Source organism: Limulus polyphemus, unplaced genomic scaffold, assembly GCF_000517525.1.
Source record: "Limulus polyphemus unplaced genomic scaffold, Limulus_polyphemus-2.1.2 Scaffold809, whole genome shotgun sequence".
NCBI classification, from domain to species: Eukaryota; Metazoa; Arthropoda; class Merostomata; order Xiphosura; family Limulidae; genus Limulus; species Limulus polyphemus.
Window position 1 is genome coordinate 1 of NW_013666419.1, and position 22,017 is coordinate 22,017.

Sequence of the window (22,017 nt, forward strand, 5' to 3'; positions counted from 1 at the left end):
GAAAAATCAATTAACAAACGGAGACGTAACAGTATAATTACTTTTTAACTACCAAGACTCTCTCGTTGATATAAAAGCATTTAATTATTTGATTAAATTTTAAAATGTGGAGCTGAGGTTCCGTTGTTAGCTTCTTGTGGCTCTAACCAAGAAACAAATCACGGCCAAACTTTTCGACCATGGGTGCGTTATAAGATCGAGTGACGGCCAAATCCCATCATCTGGCCTAAGGAGAATAGTAAAGAAACACATAAACTAAACTTATAGTATAGTCACAAAGACACTTAAAGTTATTGATGTATAAATGAATGTATGTAAAAAAGTTAAATGTCCAATTAACATATGCACATGAAAGGCAACCACAGATTTTAAACACATGATTCAATTTCAAGATAATATTAATAAATTTTAATTTCCTTACTATTACAAAAAGGTTCCAACAATAATTCTTAGTACAAAACAATTGTATTGTTAAATTAGGAAATAAATTGTAACTCTGTTTTTTTAAGTTTGTTATATCTATTAATTTTAGTAACCGTATTATTAATTACACAATAACTTAGAGTTGATGCCATTTTTTTGTCTCGATTAATTTTTATCGACTTCATAAGTTCTTAAAATCATCTTCTCCGCGAGTAAAAATTACTCTAATGCATTTAGAATGAGAAGTCCCACTAAATATTTCATATTAAATATGATTTTGTCGTTTTAATTGTTATACTCACATTTTGTACTTGATATTCTGTCTTCATGGGATTAATAAGGCAACGAGTAATATTTTATGACATTTCGTTCGAAAAACTTAGTCTTTTCAACAGTTTCAGGTTTTTTAAAATCCAAACCTTGGCGGTCATTCGTCGTCATGTGTTTATTGTGAATGAGTCGCTAAGTGTGGTGTAAGCCTAAAAATAGTAAAATGGGATTTGTACCTTCGTAAAAGTTTATCGTTATTACAGATGATAATAATGGTGAAGTTTCGTTATTTAGCCAGTGTGTGTGAAAGTGTAATATAACTATGTCGTCTTCATCATCATCAGCTCTGAAAATGTAATCATACAAGTTATTGAATTTATAGCTTAAGCCTAACTTTAGTCCGAGTTTAATAATAATATAACTTATTTGTGTTTATTTGTTATGTTAATCAAGTTAATGTAGGTTATCTAGAAAAGTAGTTGTACTATTACTATTACGCTACTTCATAAGTTTTAAAATAATCTCTTATGACGTAAAACTAGTCCTACAGTGTACCTTAGATCTAGGCATTACGATTTACAAAGGTAATTATATTTAGTATTAGTAATAGTTGTGATTTACACGAAGTTAAGCCTGTTGCATCGTAGTTACTACTAATAGTACTACTGATAATAGTACCTTACTCTTTAGTATTGTTACTATTACTAAGGCTAAAGCTGTAGATAAAAATTTTATATACGCGATCGTTGTGTTTGCATTTAAAAAATAAAACAAAATGAAAACAACTGCATGACTGCGTCTGGCTAATCTGTAATTTTGAATATGTACACGACCTTTTTAGTTTTAGAATTCTGCATGTTACTAGTTTGAAAATTTCCAATGAACTATGTGCTTATACACACACACACACACACACACACACAACTGTGTCCATTGTACTGTGTATAATCATGGTCGCCATAAAAAACTCACTGACACTGAATTTTATCCATTGACATAAATACATGACTGTTAATATTATAAAAGCAGTTAGCAGTTTTGACTGTATGCATGACTATCTTGAAATATCACATATTACTAGTTGCAGCTAGGTGAGCTATATAATTACTTTATCTACCCTATCATAACCAAACTAACATAATCTGACCTATTCTAACCTAGATGTAAAAAAGAATAAATGTGTAAAAAATGTACTGTGCCTATTTCTGTGGTGACTGCCCAGTTTTCCAAAGGCCCAAGAGTCTGAAAGTCCAATTGAGATTTTTGGTTTTTGCAATATAAGTCAAAAATGAATGAATTATAAAATCATAGGTCCATTATATATGAATGAAATTTAAAAGGAAAAGTTTAAAGGGTACATCTTGCCAGAGGATCGGGGGACCAGTGGCCCTTGATTATTTGATGTCATTTTAAGTACAAACAACAGAAATATTTAAATCAAGATGATTTTACTGACTGGAAGCTTTCGACATATTCAATGAGTTTGGGATACAACGTTTATTGTCACAGCACTATGGAATAAGAATCTTGAATATCCATTCACTCAGAAGAGTTAGATTCCTGAATATAATCCTGATGTGTAAATATGTAGGCTCTGCAGCTAACACTATACATGCATACAATAAAATAACATCCAAGAAACTATAATAAACATTATCCATCCATACAAGAGAAATTGCAACCTTTTAGGTCGTATCCTGGGATGTTTTTATCATAAAAGTTCACAGATGTAACCAAACAATCAGTTTAACATTTTAACTATTATAAACAAAAATCTTATATCTTTGGACTATAGGGCTTTCAGAGTAATGGACCATCACCATCTCTGCCATTCTTTGCAGAATCAGGCAAAAGTTGACAGCAATTAATGTTTTCTTATTTTTACTCGTGTTAAAAAAAGAATTTCAACAAGTTTTCATCTCATAAAAGAAACATGTTAGAAAGAAATGAATGCTGAAGATAAGAAAATCAGTTGTGGTGGGTTAGTTTTGGATGCCCAGTCCTGAGACTATGAAATTAGTGCTTTTGCCTTTTACACTACCAACCTCTCATTGTTATGTGCTTTGAAACATACGTATTTACTAACACACAAGCAGTTGATGTATCTGTGTGTGTATATAACCACAGACATTGGACATCCTTCGTGTATATAGCCTTTTGAACAGTAAGTGCATAACTTGTGTATATTAGGCCATGACAAATCACGGGTGTCAGGTCGCCATGGCAACTAAAAATTTCATTATGGCATCCATTATTTTCTCCCATTTTATTTGTGAATCTAGAACAGTTCTGGACTCTTGGAAGTCCGGAGCTATTTCTGTGTTCTTTGAGTCCTAAATCAAACTTTTCCTGTGATTTGAATGGCAGATTCAGCACTTCATGTTTTTTTCAGGAATGAAGTGCTGCAGATACACAACACATTGCTATTTTCATGCCATTTGGTTTTTCTTCTTTCTCTCAATTCAACCAGTCAGTGTGTGCATTTAGACTCAGATGGGACCAAAGGCAGTTAGTTCAGTCAATACCATCAAGTGGTTGTGATGTCATAATCGTTATCATGCACTCATTGCTGTGAAAGTAAATAAATATAGGTAGCCCCCATTTTCTGGTACAAACAGTAGTGAAGTTAGGTTAGGCACACCTGGCTTGAGTTTTTGTCGAGGCCTGGTGTATATACACAGTGTGGTCACAAGTAAATAGACACCACCTTTTCAGAAAAAATGAAAATTTTCAGTCATATTCATATGAATTGATATGTTTATAATCTAATTAATATCTAGTAGATCTTCCTTTCGCTTCGTGGAGTTCGTTGAAGTGGCAAGAGTCCTTCCTCCAATATTTCGACGTATTTCGCAAAATGTATGTTGCCAACATTTATATAGTGCTCCGTGAACACAAATTAGTTAGCATAAATCAGTTAAATGACGAAAAATTAGTTGTCTATTTACTTGTGACCACTCAGTGTAGTTGCTACTTCATACTAAGTCCAACACACAGTAAGTGATACTTACATTTTAAATTAGGAAGAAGTAGTTTTATGAGAATTTGTTCAGTATTAACGTTAAGCAAACATGTTATTATTTCTAGTGAAAAATCATCATATGCATAAAGACTCAGTGTATGTAAATTATAATATATATTGTCTATTGATAAAGTTACAACTTCTTTTACTTTTGCATTTTTCATGATATTTATATAGCAGCATTAAGTTATAGATTCAAATCTATTTTAATGTCAGTATCAGATCTACCAGGGGAGTCTTAAGTTGTAACCTCACATATTAGTGTAGGAGAGAAAGATATAGCTTCAGTTTACTTATTGAAGACAGCAGTTATCTCTGAGCCATAAGGCATGGTGTTTACTTGTATAAAAGGACATTAATAAATAGATAAATGTGATTGCTAAATGGTTTATAAACTAATTTTTATGGTCTAGGGCCATTGCATCAGGATAGATATTACTAAAATGAGAATAACTTTTCTATTGTGCCACTAACGACAAGGAAAATGTTTGTTCTACTGTTTAATTAAAAATCTTTACTTTGGAATTTTAATATAACTGGTGCTAAAGGTAGCTCTTTAATTTTTGTATCCATTCTTGCTTTTGTTTTTTTCTTTCTAGCCAATTAATTTAATCCGAGTCTTTCATCATTTATCTTTTTTTTTTCTGTCTTCCAAATTACAACTTGTTTTCCAGTTTTTTTACTATGATATTTGATGTTTCTGTGATATAAAGATTTTTTCTGTCTGTTATGAGGCTAAAAATGTGAGCATTTTTAAGTTTTACCTTAATATACCTTTTATTTTTGCTGTTAACTTTGTTGTTCAAGCTATTTGGTAACTTAAATAGCATCTCTACCACTCCTGTAATTGTTGTATCCTAGCTGACATGAAGAGTCCTGATATTTGGCAAAAGGCCTCTTCAACACTAGATATAGCAGATATACCATGGTTGATGTATTGTTATACACTTCTTTTGCTCAAAAGTTTTTATATTGTGTGTGTTATATTTTGTACATTTTTGCTGATGTTGAAGCTAGACATGTTTCTAAGCATTTTAACTTTTGTATGAGATAATGTAAACCATCAACTCTTGTTTGTTTTTACAGCCTTGTAAGTGGAGACGTTGAAGGAAAGTTTTCACAGCTTTTTTCAAGGGTTTCTGCAGTCAATAAGAAAAATGGTCCATTTGAGGTATTTCAATTTTGAATTCATAATTACATATTAGTGTTTAGCTTAACCTCTTGTTAAAGCTCAAGTCACTGACCTTAAACTGATAAAATAAAATGGAAAATTAATTTCCATATTTTTTTCAGCAGTGTCCTATGTCATCTGCTTCCCAACCAGGTTTCCGTGGAACAATAGGGGGGGGTTCATCGACAGACATCCACATATTCTAATGTGTAATTACGTACTAGTCACACAATTGCAATCTGACTACATCATATTTCTCTATTAGTATAGGTGGTTTCATAATGACACAACATAAGTCACTGCATTGTTTTAAAATAGTGAGCGAGATAGAAATTTTTCATGCTTTGCATGTATGTGTGTGGATATATAACTGAATTAAACATATGTACTATGTCTGGAATTATTGATATAGTATTGCAGTAATGTTTTTTGTAATGAATGCTGTGAAGGGTTCCATGGATTCCAAAAGGTTGAGAACCACTGCCCTATGACATCCAGGGATTTAGAAAAGTAAATTTATAACAGTTTCACTTTAACTTAATCACCTTAAGTATTGTCATATTGATCACTAGTAGAACTTTGTGTTTGAAGCCTAGTGTGGAAGTTATAATTTGTACAAAAATAATTCAAAACTGACAGGAAATAACATAATGTGGAAAAACGTTTAGCTTACAAAAGATAATTACTTCTCTTAGCTTAAAGTTTAACTGTTTTCTAAATGTTTAATACAATTTTTGGTATGTTTTTACAGATGTTACTTTGTGTTGGAAACTTAGTCTGTGGGATATAACTTGTGCAAAAAAAAATCAAAACAGATAGAATATAATAATATGTGGAAACAGTTTTTTAGTTTACAAAAGTTAATTTGTTTTATTAGCTTCAAAGGAAACTTATTGACAGTTGTTTTCTTTACATGTAACACATTTTGTTGTGTGTTTGTATAGATGTTACTTTGTGTTGGAAACTTCTTTGGAGAGGATAATACAGAGTGGGATGAGTACTTAAATGGAACTAAGAAAGGTGGGTAAAATTAAGTTTTAAGTCTGTTGTTGGATGGATTGAAACTGGAATGAATGTTTTTCTTATTTATGCACATTTTTAATATTAACCTCCAATTAGAGGATGCTATATAGTTAGATCAAAACAAAAATCAACTTGGTAATGAATGTAACTTATAAGATATACTCTTTTTATTTATAAAGATTAGAATGCATTGTTTCATCAGTTGGGTACCATTTTTGTTAGTGATATTTTTGGGCTGGAAACTCAAAAATACGTCATGAGGTTCATCCAGCCTTGGAGATTTAGGTTAGTCGTAAATTCATATTCTAACTGAAAAATGCAGAATAATCTGCATGTTAAAAAACATAATAATAAAAAATAACAATAAATGATATTTAAATATTCTATTAAATGTTGTTAGTGAAAGTAAAATTATAGAATAGAGTGTACTTTACGTACAGAACACAGATGGAATAGAACCTAGTTCTTTGTTTTAGCCATCTCTTTCAATGTATCCCACAAATTTAGTTTAGAATTAAAAAGGTTTTACTATTCTAGTGTTCTAATAACTTGTAACTTGAAAAAATTTTCTTTCTCACTCTTTCTTGTCTTTCACTCTCTTTTTGTTTTTAAATTTTGATATCCAGTGGATGTTGAAGAGGCACAGAGATGGCATTGGATATGGTAGTTCCCATGTATACTACGCAAGTTATTTCTGAGTTAATAGAAATTCCTAGCATTTATTATTGGTTTGATATCAATATAAATACAAATAATCCAAAGTCCAATGGCTAATTATGTCAAGGAGGAGTTGCAAAAGTTTAGAACAGAATAAATATAAATTCATTTTCGGACACAAGTATTTTTCGTATATATATACAACTTTGGTTCCACTAGAGTTTGTAAGATGATTCTGAAATACGTCAAGAGACTGCAGTCAACATATTTACATGGATATATATATATATATATATATATATTAACTCACATATTTAATTTTTCCTAATCAGGGTTTTTAATTATTTTTACCCCTCAAGTATTTCATGTACAGGTTTTCAAGTTCACTAACAAAAATTACATCATGTGAGTACTCTTGCACAGAAATTTTGGTTCAGTAATGTAGAAAAAAGTAAAAAAATGGATAAATTTTAGTATTCTAGTGTTGTTACTGACTTTAAGAATAATTGCTTATGTCAAACACGTTTACATTTTGATATGTTTATGTAGTATGCTCTACGAATTGGCTTGACCCATGTAAGTAATAACTGAATTCATGGATGTCACATGGTTTCTTGTTTGTGTGTAGACTTCAGTCACACAACTGTCAATGGAATGAGAGTATGCTATCAGTTTGATTTGCATATTCGAAGGTGAGTAGCTGGTGGCTTGTTAATTGATCACGTGATTAGGCCGGTCTTCATACTTATACAGTTTGCAGTCAAAAGAAACTTGACTTTAATCATATTATCAAGCATATTGTTTATAAGGTTATCAATAATTAATCATGATCTGTGACTTGTTGCACCTTTGAAAACAAACAGCAGTCAGTCTGATTGTTTAACTAAAGGTGCCTACTGAAACTTGTAATTATCACGTAATAACACCCTCATTTGTTTTAAAAAGTTCATAGCTGAACCTTCAAACTAAGGGTATCTCACCACAGTTCTGAAATTCAATGGATAACCTTTCTTAATGCTTATTAAAACAAGTTGGAATTTGTAATTTTCGTTCTGTCTGAAATACATAATTTTTGAAGATTGTAATAGCTCATTATGACAAAATGTTTTCACTAATGCAACCCAGATGACTATGTATTAATATGATTAATAACATTTCAAAGTGGAAGCAGGTAAAGTTATTGGATATTTGCAACAAATCTCTTTATTCTAATTAAGTTACATAAATGTGGGACATCAAGAAGCCTTTTGATCAATCAAGGATGTCCTGACTCCCAACCTCTCTCAAAAAACTCATTACTAAGTCCAGTACCGATACTCCATATGTTCGTCAACCCTTTTCTGAAACTCCTGTAAAATTATAGCCTCTAACACTAGCTGGAATTTTGTTTCACTGATTTTCCACTCGATTGAAGAATTAAAACTACTACATAAAGAGATGTGTCTGACCTTTTCAGATTTCAGAATTGAACAAAAAAATGATGCATCTTTCTTATCAGTTCCTAATAATTTCAAATACTTCAGAAAGATTGCCCTCAACCCTTCTGTTTTTATGAAAATAAACAAGAGATTGTAACAAAGGAACAGTACTTCTACTTTAAATGATGTTTTTTTTTATTTCTTATTAGCTCCGATCACCACGTACATTCTGGGTCCAGCAAAATCTGAATATGAAACATTGTTTCCAGCACGAGATGGGTGTGAATTGTGTTATAACATCACATACTTAGGTATAATTTGGAATTCAATTAATTTAAAATTGTATTTTGTTTAGAAGTTTGAGGGTTACCATAAATTATGTTTGTTTCTTCAGCTGGTGATCATGACTTGCAAAAAAGTCCACATTAACCTAAAGTTTTATTTATAGAAATATTTGCAGTATCTTAAATTTAACTAATTTATGTCTTTGTTCATTTTTAAATTAAAGTCTATTTCCAAATTCATATTTTCAGTGTCACTACTTTAGTCGAGCCATGGCGTATTGGGATATGTTTCAGATAAGGCTTTAAGCATAAAAAATTGAATTGGTTGGAAAGCTCTTAAGCCAGTTTTCTTTAAAATTACAGTTATTCTGAATGTTAGTTATTTAACATGGAGCTCATTTCATTGTATTATGGTTTGTAACCTATTTCATTCTACAGATCAGCAAAATCTTTGTAAAAAGCTTTTGGATTACTAAGAGTATGTATTCCTGTGTTGCAGTATGTGACCTATTAATAGGAAGCTTGTGGAAATAGGTAGTCATACGTAGGGTTGTAAAAACTTGTTAGAATTTTACTAATATTAATATTTTATTCAGAAAGAATCGTAAATTCTTTTAATTATCATTGTTATAATATTTTGTTCACCAATTCTGTATAGTGGCACTGATCTGTTGATCAGCAGTTGCAAATCACAGGAGAACAGTACTCTTGGTGCTCTAATCGTTGTCATTTTCTGCTTGTTTCAATAGTGTTGTCACAAGTACTGTAAAAGGTAAATCATAAACTAACAATATGAGATACCTAACCCATTCTGTCATCACTTTCAGTGCTTTTGTGTAGTTTTGTTTTCACTTTAATCCACAAACAGAACTATCAGCATTTTTGACTTTGATTAACACAAACTGGAGTCTATTATGAGACATATCTATCAACGTAAATAAAATCACGACCAATATCTCCAGAATGTAACTTTATTAGCTCAATATTTTGCTATTACAGCTTCATCAGGAGCTATCAATATCCTAATGAAGCTGTAATAGTGAAATATTGAGCTAATAAAGTTACATTCTGGAGATACGGGTTGTGATTTTATTTACATTTATAGAACTATTAACAGCTAAGTATTATTGAACTGACAAAAAAAAGTTAAATTTAAGCTGTTTGTTCAGTAATTTATCAGAATAAAAACTAATAATAAAAAGAATAATATTTAGAAAGAAACAAATATTTACAAAGTTCTGGCAGTATCAGGTAGATTTGAAAAACTAGCAGTCTGTAAAATGGGTTCTCAACCTTTCTTATGTTAAGTCTTACTTGATATGTAAATTTGTACAACTCTCCTCAAACACACGTACACTTGGTAAGATCATAACTAAGTAATGTTTTTTTGTTATGTTTGTACAAGTAAAGTCAGACAACTTGTTCATAGAAGTACTTTAGCTGAAATCCAGCATCATATTATGTATAAACAAAGTGTGCTGATGATACAAGCTGTTGGGACATTTGAAGTCTGGCTAGTAGTGCTGTCATGGCTCCCTCCCTCACCTTCAGAAAATTTAATACCCCTTGTAGGCATGATCTACTGGTTGAGAACTCTTGGCATAAGAGTGTTAAACAGATATAAAACTAATACTAAATAAAGGTTAGAGTCAACCACAAAAAAGACCTTGTTCATCAGTCTACATGACACTGTTGTGAAAAAATAGGTATAAGGTTTTTTTTACTGCATCAGGTTGTTTTCTGAAATATCCTGAAAAAGGATTATCAGTGGAACACAAGCAAAACAGAGTAATGTTTAGTAGGCATAATACTCGTACTAAATGTATATGTTAACTAAAGATTATGATAAAAGAAACACGGGACATTTTAATTGTTGGATTTTGGTCTGTTTCACAATAGTGTATATACATGTAGTTCTTTCTCTCTCTATTATTTTTTTGTGTGTTTACATGTAGTAATTTTGCCATTCTGGATTAAAGTTATGTTTTATTGATGAGGATAGTTCCGCTTGTTTGTTAAACTGCAGTTGGTTTTTGCTATAAGTTTTATATTACTTCTAGTATCTTTATTGAAACTGGTTACCAGAAGACCAAAGTATTTTAATTTTAAATGAAATGTGCTAGTTAAAGCTGGCAAATGTTTTCTTTTTCTTAAAGTTCTTTCCTTGATACTCATCAGGAAAGAAAGGCATCTTAACAGGAAGCTCGGGACTAAAAGTAGCTTACCTAAGTGGTATAGAGAGCTCAGGGAAACGAGAGTTACAAAAGGCTTGTGAGTTTAATGAACAAGATGTTGAATCTGTTCACATTCCAGTTAGTAAGGGCAATGAGAAAGGTGTTGACATCTTGCTGACCTCAGAATGGCCTAAAGGAATTACACATTATGTAGGATCCCCAGTAAGTGCCATTTTTTTTTCAAGAGCTAATTTCCAAAGGTAACATGTCGTGAATTGTTTTTTAAGTTGTTGTTAATTCATTTGCCAAGGGTTTCTGATTTTTGGTTTTACCTGAGCAAGAACTTTACAATTATGTGGAAATGGTAACCACGAACATACTAGTTTTTATTTAAAGATTGATATATTGAAGAAAAAGGTCTAGCATACAGTAAATCACAAACAGGTAAATTATCCAGGTTAAAGTGTAAAGTTCATCACTTATTTTTGTAATGAAAGGAGATGTATCAACATATAGAATATCTTAAAACTTTTATATCAGGTTTTTGTTGTTGTTGTTCCAGTAGTATATCTACTATACTTTTTCTGATGTCTGTAATAAAATTATCAAACCTAAAGTCTTTCCATGGAGTCCATGTGGATCCCAGCCATAAAATAATTGCTTCCAGTATATTAAGTCTATATATATATATTTTTTCCTTTGGTAATGACTCTATTTGGAAAATAATAATGAATTAAGTGTTTCTTAACTTTTTTTCCCTTCTTTGCAATGACTTGAACTAACATAGAGATTTGGACATATACTTAGGGGTTTATAAATTAGTGATGATTAGCCGACTTGGGTGTGCGTGGGGAATTCTGTCACTTCTAAGAAATTCACCCCACTATGTAACAGATCAAAATCATAATGTCCATGTAGCTGTGTAAAGAGATTATGTATGAATTAACATGATTAATTCTTTTTTACTTCGAAAATTTTAACTCAAATTTTAAGGTACTTGGAAAGTTCTAAGATATATTTTGTCATATTTTAACTTTCCTACTCAAGAAGTAAATATTGTAGTTTCATGGTGTTTTTTCACTAATTTTTATACAATATGGTTTTTGCTTGACTTCATAATTAGTTTGTCAAATCAAATTACTACTGGTTAATTCTCAAAAATAATTTCAAAGTAATTTTTAGCTTGAAATGTGTATTTTAAGTTGTTAGCTTCCAGGGGAATCACCTAGTGTGTTATAATAGATACATGTAATATATTAAGCAAACATGCATGGTAAAAACAAAACCAAAAAAAACTCATTTGAATAACATAGGGAAAATATAAAGTAAATCACTAATTAGAAAGAAACCGATTTTACATTAATATATTGGTAATTTATTTCTGCTAGTTATTTATTTCTTTGGTCTTTCTTAATACATAGTTGCTATTCTAGAATGTGTAAGAATTAGTAAACATTGATGTGGAACTTTGCAGTGAGAAACTTGTGCAGCATGAGTACTTAATCATTGAAAGTTAACTCAGGATGGAATGGACTGTGAAATTTTGGAATACTAATAATGTTAGAAACAGAGTAACTACAAGATATTAATTAAGTTTTACTAGAATTATGACAGGTAAGCATTTCAGAAAATTCTGTAACTAAAACTTGAAAATGGTTTTAGGAAATAAATTTTGTAACTAGCATTCCATAATTATTAAATTTTTTTTATTATTAAGTTTTCTATTTTCAAAGAAAACAATTTTGCTTTAATTCTAAATTTCTTTTAGAAAGGCCTTGATTTAAAAGATGTGGGATCTGAACTTGTCGCCCAGCTTGCCTTTTATGTCAAGCCACGTTACCATTTTGCTGGTTTACATGGAATTTATTATGAAAGATTGCCTTACAGGTAACTTGTGTGTCAGGAGAGAAACTTGTGTTTTGGACCATTTTTATTTATTGGGAATGATATAAAGCTTGAATATCATATTAAGAATAAAATTTTAAAATAAATCGTGTCACATTAACTGCTTTTACTGCATTTTATTGTACAGTAAAATTATATCTAGGGTTTCTGATTTTTGGTTTTTACTGATAAACACAGATTAAACACCCTGATAATAAAAACAAAAAAAGGGTGAGAGAAGAAAGAAGTTGGTGTATAACCATTAAACAACCAAAAAAAAAACACTGGAAGTTATTATCAATTCACATTAACTTCACCCTTTCCCTAGTGCAGTTAGTTATGTAATGTTCCTCCTTCCTGATTTGTAACTGGCATTGATTTGTTCTGAATGCTTTTAAACGCACTGCATCTTTCAAGGGGGTAGCAAAAGTTAATTGAATGTGGATGTAATTTTTATGCATATAATAATTCATGTAATAAAAATAAAAGTAGACCATGTGCAAAGAAGAATTTTGAGAAAAAACAACAAAAAATAATCAGTACATAAAAAGTGAATAATCTGGAAAAATTGATTTAAGGCTATATACATAAAACTCTAAAAAAGCTAAAAATAAACACAAAGGAAAATAGAAGCCCTAATTATAATTGATGTGAAAAAAAGTGCTGAAGAAATTTTTTTCAAATTCTTTTGATATATTAATGATCGAATAAGGAGGATTGAATAAAAACCCTATAACCTGAGCACTTTCGAAAGGTGTACCTTTATTCTCTGGTTTGCCCCTGAAGAAGAAAGGTCCACCTTTCGAAAGCTCTCGGGTTATAGGATTTTTATTCATTTCTATCAAGACTTCTTGAACCTATGTGTTTTTCTAACATCATGAATGAATAAGGAGGTATAAATTGTTATTTGAATAAAATTTTAGGAAATATTTCAACCAACATTTTGACACTCTGGCTTTATTAGTGCTAATAATACAATTTCTTGTACTACAAGCCCTTATGAAGCTGCAATTGCAAAATATTGGCAGAAATAAGTTTATTATTATTATTTGGAGACTGAAGGTTTTTACAGACTTTATTGTCAGAATATTAAAATCTTTCTAGTATGCACTACACATTCAGAAAAACAAGTAAGCATAACTTACCATTAGACACTGACTAAAACTTCTCAGTTAAAATGTTTAGCTGCTACATAAATATGAATGCATGGATGGTTATATAAATTTTCATTAATAATTATTGTTTAAATTAAACCCCAAGATGAGTAAAATAAGAAACCAATATTATTAAATTTGATTTTGAAAGTAATGCCAAGGATAGACATTTCTTGATTTTAATTATGGTTGATTAAAAGTTCCACAATACTGTTTAATCTTTACTTTATTGTTATTCGGTAGGTCAGTGGTAAGTTTATGGACTTAAAATGCTAAAATTCGGGATTTCACTCTCTGCAGAGACAGGGTGCAGATATCATATTATGTAGTTTTGCACTAAGGAAACAACTAAAACTCTACTCTGTTTCTAGCATATAGCTTTAAATTATGTTCTTGGCATTTCCTCTTGACTGATTACGAGGTGTAGTAGTAATTGAAATGGATTTATCAATGTGCTTTTCTTGAATCTTAAAGTGAGTTGTTAAAAAATAGTATGTGATTTTTATTCCTGTCATAAAATTTTAGCCTTTAATTTTTCCTATGTTATAGTTATGTAGCTCTTGTTAAATATGTTTAAACAAAATAATGGTTGGTTTAGCTTACCTTTTCCTGTGAGTGTGTTAATCAGGTTGTTTTTTTCTGTCATTAACAGAAATCATAAAGTGCTGGCAGAACTTGCACATCACCCTACACGTTTTATTTCTTTAGCCAATGTTGCCAATGTACAAAAGGACAAGGTTTGTCTTATTTCTCTTATATTGAAACCAACAGACATAATACAGTATCTTAGATTTGAATCTTACTATTCCTGACAGTATTTGAAAGTGTAAGTGCATAAAAATGTGGACTGCCATGTGGGCTACTCATTTGAAGTTCATCTTAAATCCAGTTTACCTTAGATTTATTTAAAATCCAGTTTACAATAGATTTATTTAAAATCCAGTTTTACAATAGATTTATTTAAAATCCAGGTTTACAATAGATTTATTTAAAATCCAGTTTACAGTAGATTTATTTAAAATCCTGGTTTACAGTTGCGAGTACACAAGTCACTAACTCGAGCAAGTTTACAGTTAGAATAAAGAATTGACTCAGAGACTGAGATTCAAAACACAAACAACACTTTAATGCAATATATTAAGATACTCAGCTACATCATAATTCCTGAAGGTATCTTGAAATGTTTCACGTTAAAACTATTAAATTCTACAATTTGAGCAGGTAACTGTACTTCAGTTAAACTTTCTTTAATATCCATAAAATTACTTAATGCTATCAGTAAGTTATCAATTAACACATTGACTGAAAACTGTTCAGACATAACTTTCATTAATTCTTTAATATCAAACACTGTACATTCAATTTTTAACTACATTATTCGACTCTGAGAGAGATAGCAATAGTTACTTATACGGAGCTTGAGCGGGAATTGTTAGACATTTTTCAATGCTGTTATGGGCTTGGATATAGTTGAATCATGCAGCATCAGTTATCCTTCACACGAGCCAGGAGACTGACTTTTAGCCCAAAGACATGGGTTTTTATACCAATGTCTTTAGCATTCTTACGATTTTCTAAATAGTGTACACATCCAACTTGCAAGTACATCGGTCACTTAATTGGATGAATTTTGTTGACTCGTTATTCTCTGAAATAAAACCAAAACTAGTTCAACAGTTGGTTAGGATCGAAGACGGTAAATTGGCCGCCTGTTTACATGTATTTCTCCTCGTCCTCTTCAGATCAAAGTTTTGCCCACAGTCTCTGACTTCCTTGCTAATTCCTTTTATAGAAGTTGTGTCAAGTCTCTACTGAAGTTAATATAAATTTCTCATAGCTTTCTCTCTGCTACTGTGGCATCACTCTATAGATAATGTAAACAGTTGATTCTCAATACCACCTGGAATGCATCTTAGTTTATAATTGGCATATACATTTCCTTTCATGGTCAGGCATTGTTGTGTAACTTCTCGTTTGCATTGCTTAGATGTGCCCAACATTTCTTCACATTGCATATATTTTATATCATGCATGGAGTTTTATGAAATTATATTTCTCATTTCTTGAAGCATATGAAAATAGTATAAAAATGCCCTAAAATGCTTCAAGTGAAGTTGATACAAAACTAAAAATGTTCATACATAAAATACCCCATCATTGTTTGTATTGTGGATCAGACACTGACAACTTTCTGTATCTCCTGTTTCAACTAAACACTGTTTTTTTTATGCCATCAGTCTTGTTTTCTAAGAATTTCTGATTATAGGAATTTGTGGGGCATACGACAGGATATTTTTATGTGTGTGATGAGCTGTAGAACCTACAGAATATACCAACCTCCTTTCCCTATATCCTGAACCAGGTGTTTAGCCATGCAAGTTTGAAAACCAATAAAACAACTTTCACTTGTACAAGAGGTTTCCATTACCATCATCCCACGAAAATTTAAAGAATTGAATGTCATAGAAGCCCCAAGATTTATCTCAAATTTCAGTACTGGAAGCCTGTAAAGTTTGCAGAGATAAATTAGAGAACAGAAAGTGATTTCTGAGTGCTACTAAAAGATGAATGAACCTCGTGTCACAAAACCAAGGATTCTGTTGTGAAATAATAACATTGGGTCTGAACATTGACATTATAATGAAATTATCAGAAATTATCACAGTGAAGGAATTAAGAAAAAAGCATAAAGATTGCTTGTTTCGGTAATTGTATGATTAATTTTAGTCACACACACACAAATATAAATTCATGATTGGTATTTCATGTTTAGTTAAGCCTCCATACACACACACAAATATAAATTGATAAATGTCATTTTGACTTGTTTAGTTAAGCTTCAATCTCCACAGACACACACACACACACGTATAAATTGATAATTGTCATTTTGACTTGTTTAGTTAAGCTTCTATCTCCACAGACACACACACAAGTATAAATTGATAATTGATATTTTTACTTGTTTAGAGTTAAGCTTCCATCTCCACAGACACACACACAAGTATAAATTGATAATTGATATTTTTACTTGTTTAGTTAAGCTTCCATCTCCACAGACACACACACAAGTATAAATTGATAATTGTATTTTACTTGTTTAGTTAAGCTTCCATCTCCACAGACACACACACACACACAAGTATAAATTGATAATTGATATTTTGACTTGTTTAATTAAGCTTCCATCTCCACAGACACACACACACACAAGTATAAATTGATAATTGACGTTTTAACTTGTTTAGTTAAGCTTCCAACTCCACACACATACTTTCTCTGTTTCTATTTAACAATTGAGATCGAAAGACTTAGTATACACTTACCATTTGTGGTGAGATGAAAGTTTTAATCAGGTAGTTAATCAAGACTGTTTGCTTATCATAAAGGTATTTTAGAATTTGGGTTCCCTCAGTAAATTATGAAAACTGGAATATGTAGGAATTGAAAACTACATCATCAGGACCTTCTGTCATGTATGAAATATTCTTTAGATACATGCTAGTAAACTCAGTGACTTATATGAATAAGATGAGTGGATTAAGTTTTTAGAAGATATTTATAAGAAATTTCTCCTTTGTAGTGTTATTTTTAACAGCCACGATGAACATTTTGATTTGGGTTAATGACAGATGAGCTGTTAGGTGTGGGTTTAAATAAACAAAACTAGTTTGATCTTCTTTGCAGTGGTTATATGCATTCTCCATCACACCAATGTCTGCTATGGATAAAAGTGACCTCGTTAAGCAGCCATCAGATGTGACTGAGTGTCCTTTTAAGTTCAACAAGAAAGATCTGCAAACTGTAGAGAAGGTATGTTAAGTTATTGCTTCATAATAAAGTAATCATCATTTCTGCAAAGGTAGCAGAATTGGAATATTAATGAATAGCAAGTTAGCTCATAATTTGATATATAAAAAAAAAATAGTAAGAATCTGATCTAGGGAGTTTGTGAAAAGAATAATTATTACATATATTAGTTTCATGATGTTAAGAAATACTTCTCGGTACAATTCATCTTCTGTGCTTAGCCTACACAACAGTTCTTCTATGACTTGGAGACTGAAACTGCTGGTCAAAAAAGGCATCGAGGGGAAAGAAATGAAGATCAAAAAACAAAGAAGCCAAGACAGACATGTATGAAGGCATTTACCTTAATGATATGTTGATGAGATGATTGGAGAATGTAAGGTTTTGTAATGAGTAGTGAAATTATTTAATATCATTCATTATTTCCTGGTACCAGCTGAAAATGTGTGTAAATTGTATCTTAAGAAATGTTTTGCCATTATGTTTTATTTATTTAAAAACAGTTTGAATACCAAAGCTGGTCTTCCATGAGCAAGTTAATGACAGTAATTTAAATTAATTTTTATAAGCACTTAATTAACACTGTTTTTTTGTTTACTTGAGATACAAAGTTTTCATTATATGTTTTGTTTTCATGACCTAATTTAAGTGAAAACCAGTACTTGAAAAATAGTTCTTAAAAATGTATCTTTACAATAACACAATATTTTCTTAAAAAACATTGCCCTCCGAACAGCTCTTGTATGAAAGGTGTTTTATGAACAACAATGATATTCTCTTATTAATTATTTGCATTCATTTCAAGAAAATACTTTAGTCTTTGTTTTTTCCAGATAACATAAACTTATGTTTATATGATTATTTTTTGGAGTTGAGAAATGATGAACTCCACCTGGTGTTGTATGATGAGATTAGAAAACTTATGTAAATGCAATGGAGTTTCATAACAATGAGTATGAATCAGCATATTGTATTGCATTATTTGAAACGTGGAATTTGAGTGAAGATTAAAAGTACACTCATGGTTTTGAAGCAGAATTGCAAAATGTGGAGTATTAGTACTCATTACGTATGGTAAAAATGTAAAACGTTAAACACAAGTCATTATTAAGTATACACTCACTCTCTTTAGTGGCATTACTAAAAAGTAAACATCCACTAATGTAGTGGTTTATTTATTTTTTAATCGTAACAGATTTATCAATACTGAAGATTGGAAATACTAGGTTATGATATGCTTTATTTCCTTGTTTTTATAGTTCAGCCACAGGGTCCATGTTGGTTTTGTCTGTCGAGCTCTGAAGTGGAAAAACATTTGGTTGTCAGTGTGGGCGACCATGTGAGTAAACCTGTTAACCAACCACCATCTTGCCAGGAGCCTTAAGTTTTAACTTGTTTATGTTACATTTAAAAACTAATTATAAAATACATTTTCATTCGTGGAATATAAAGAGTATTATGTGTATATGTGATTTTTGAATTTGATGTTTTAATAGTAATTGGTTTGAGATATTTTTTTATGAAATGTTTACAAATGTTTTTCATTGAGGCACTCCAGATATGAATATTAGCAAAGAAAGAATGTTTTTTTCATTATTGCTCAGTACATACCACTCTGTACGAATTTTCATTTTCATTTGGCTTGTCTCACAAAACCATTTATGTATATATATATAAACGTAATCTTATGATGTAGCTTTTTGTTATCCCCATAAACAATACTTCAATTATTATTCTGAGGATGAATTGTTATATTTATTATGAAAACATTTGTTTAGAGCTTAACTAACTTCACCAAAGAATTTCAGAAAAGTTTTTAACTGGAATCAAAAGGGTTAAAGTGCACGTTATGTCATTTTTTACAGAGTCATATTCAAAATTTAATTGAACAAATTTATTATCAATGTACTTTTCTTCATAACATAGTTTAGAATTCGTATTTTAATATTAGGTATGTTTTGAGTTTCAAAAGGAAATAATTAAATTCGTAGTCTTCATTTTTCTCTATCATTAACACTTTTTCACTTCAAATTGTCTTGTGTAGATTTTTTTTTTACTCCTATATCATAGTATAGATATTGCTTAGCCACTTGTACTTTTCGTTTTTCAAAAAATTTTAATAATCTTCTCTGATATTTGCTATTGGATTATTTATAACCAATAGAAGGAGAATATTTTTTTAAAGTAAATTTTTTATGAGGCTAGTTCGTTCATATGCCAGGATTGGAAATAACTGTTCCAAGTTTCATTGTTTGTCTGAACCAGCTAATGGAAGTTTTATCTTAGTTAAAAAGTCAGTTAAATTATAATAGTTTTAGGACATTCTGTCTTTTGTTTGTGATAATATTTTGTGTTCAAAATTTCATATTTAAAATTATAATATTTTTTGACACCAATATTGTTGCAAAGAAGTAGGCATGTGATGTTTTGTATTCCAACAGCAAAAAAACTTGAACTTTAAGAATTAAATTTCTTGTTTTTCTATGTATACTTTTTATTTGTTGTAAAAGTAACTAAAATGTAAAAACATTACTTGTGATAGGATACACATCTTGAGGAAGTGTGTGAGGCATGATTGTGTAAAATGAAGTTTATGTTGATTGCTTACACAATGCTGTCCTACTGTGATAAACAGCTTTTAATATACTTTGAGATGGTCTATTTACATTTATACAACAATAAAATTAAATGAAACCAGATTTGAAAAAAAGAATAAATAATTGTAATTCTCTATTATAAAATGCACTCATTCTAGAAAGATATAAGGGGGTAACCTGGATTTATTTAATATTTTTCAAGTTTTCATTTTACCCTACATTGCTGATATTGCTACATTTAGTGTTAGGACAGAGAAAATTACAAATAAAATATAAAGTTTTACTAAAAACACTTATGATATTCATTTAGGAGATTTTAGAGGCTTTGCAAATGAAATACGAAAATTAAAATGCAAAGTAGTGTTTTTATTCTTGGCATGAAAATTACCTTTCACTTATACCAATTCTGTAAAAAACTTTGTGAATTCATGGACATATCTTTAGTAGAAATATTTCATTAAAAGATTTGATTGTTTGTTAGAAGATTGCCAAATGTTGTGAAGTTTTGTTTAGTATATTCAGAGTTATGGTATGGTTAGTTTCATGCTTACAAAGTTGGTCAAAATGACCGAGCCTTTATAAAGAGGGTTAATATTATGAAATTGGTAAAAAATAAATATATAACCCAATCTATCATTTAATTTATTACTTGTTTTGGGGGATTCTACCCCTTATCAGTAACCCTAGAAAGGGCAAATTGAAAGAATAAAACTAGGCTTTAGGCTTCAAATAGTGGTGGAGTGTGTATGTATAGTGTTTTGACTCAAAATACCATACATATTATAAAATTAGTTAGCTAAGAACACATTCTGCATAAGAAGCACTGTGTTTTTTAGGTAAATTCAAGAAATATATTGAATATTTTAATATATGATCTGTTAAAATATAATCTTTATATTATAGAAAATTCAAAAGGGGTTGGTTTTCTCATTGTCTCGTTTTCTTTTCCTTTTTTGGCACATAGAACTATCTTGCTTTAGCCAAGGGTGGGCTAACATCTGATCATGTTCTTATACTGCCCATTGGTCATCATCAGTCCAGTGTTATGTTGGAAGAAGAAGCACTTGAAGAGATACAGAAGTTCAAAGAAGCTCTGAAGAAGTACTACAAGTCCAGAAATAAATCTGTGGTTTTCTTTGAAAGAAATTTTAAATCTTCACACCTACAGATTCAGGTTACGTTAATATTGTGAATGAAAATGTTGAATGATACAGTTAGAACATAAAAACTAAAACCACATTACTGAAATATTGTGATGTCAATTGCTTGTATGTAATAAATTTACAAGCAGTGTAGTTTTAAATAACTAAGATTTTAATAAAGAAAAAATGTGATGTAAAAATACGTAGGTGATATAAAAAACATTATTATAATGAATTATTTGTAACAGCTCAAAGAATGATAGAACAATACCACCTCTTGATGGAAATTGAATTTCTCGAGGTGATTACTCATTTTGTTTAAGAAAATCGGGCAGTTTTGTTATTTTATTGAAGTTAAGATTTATTAATTTTTTTTATAAATCTGAATTATTTTCTGATTTTGAATATTGATTTTTAGGTGGTTCCAATGCCTTCTAAATTATCATCACAAGTAAAGGAAGTTTTTCTAGAATATGCTACATACAAATCAATTGACCTTCAAGAAATACCAAAATACACTAACCTGCAACAGGTAAACTTGTGCTGAGGTGTTAGTATATGTACATTTCAACAAAGATGATATAGATATTAATAGTTTTATATTAAGTGCCATATTTCTTATAACTTTTGTATGAGAATATACAATGAATTTTAGTAAGAATTTAACTGTAAAACTATTAAATTGAGTGTTACATAAAATAAAATACTAAATTAATTTATGCCACAATGGTATGAATTTAAATGTTGTGAATATTTTACATTTTATTACATTTCTTTTGAAATGCAAGATTATGCAATTTAAAAGCCATTTATGTGTCTTGAAAGTATAAACAGTATTCTTCTTTCAGTCTACAGAATAGATTTCACAAGGATCGTACATTTTACTTTGTTCATAATTCACATGGAAATGTTTATAACAAGAACATGTAAATTGTATGATCCTTGAGAATGTCTGTTCTGTAGCCATTTCCATGTGAATTATGAACAA

General features: G+C 30.3%; 1 protein-coding gene across 1 annotated transcript in view; it reads left to right on the plus strand.

Annotated features, from left to right (window-relative positions):
• Positions 1 to 851: 851 nt before the first annotated feature.
• The window catches only part of LOC106460646 (CWF19-like protein 1), a 23,605-nt gene continuing 2,439 nt past the window's right edge, over positions 852 to 22,017 (plus strand). The window contains exons 1-12 of the mRNA XM_013920374.2: positions 852 to 1,047; positions 4,802 to 4,886; positions 5,831 to 5,906; positions 8,194 to 8,295; positions 10,447 to 10,664; positions 12,211 to 12,329; positions 14,133 to 14,217; positions 17,168 to 17,293; positions 17,512 to 17,617; positions 18,550 to 18,629; positions 20,852 to 21,061; positions 21,448 to 21,561. Of these exons, the coding sequence (XP_013775828.1) occupies positions 1,016 to 1,047; positions 4,802 to 4,886; positions 5,831 to 5,906; positions 8,194 to 8,295; positions 10,447 to 10,664; positions 12,211 to 12,329; positions 14,133 to 14,217; positions 17,168 to 17,293; positions 17,512 to 17,617; positions 18,550 to 18,629; positions 20,852 to 21,061; positions 21,448 to 21,561 (1,353 nt within the window). The 5' untranslated portion in view covers positions 852 to 1,015. The remainder of the gene's footprint in view (positions 1,048 to 4,801; positions 4,887 to 5,830; positions 5,907 to 8,193; positions 8,296 to 10,446; positions 10,665 to 12,210; positions 12,330 to 14,132; positions 14,218 to 17,167; positions 17,294 to 17,511; positions 17,618 to 18,549; positions 18,630 to 20,851; positions 21,062 to 21,447; positions 21,562 to 22,017) is intronic.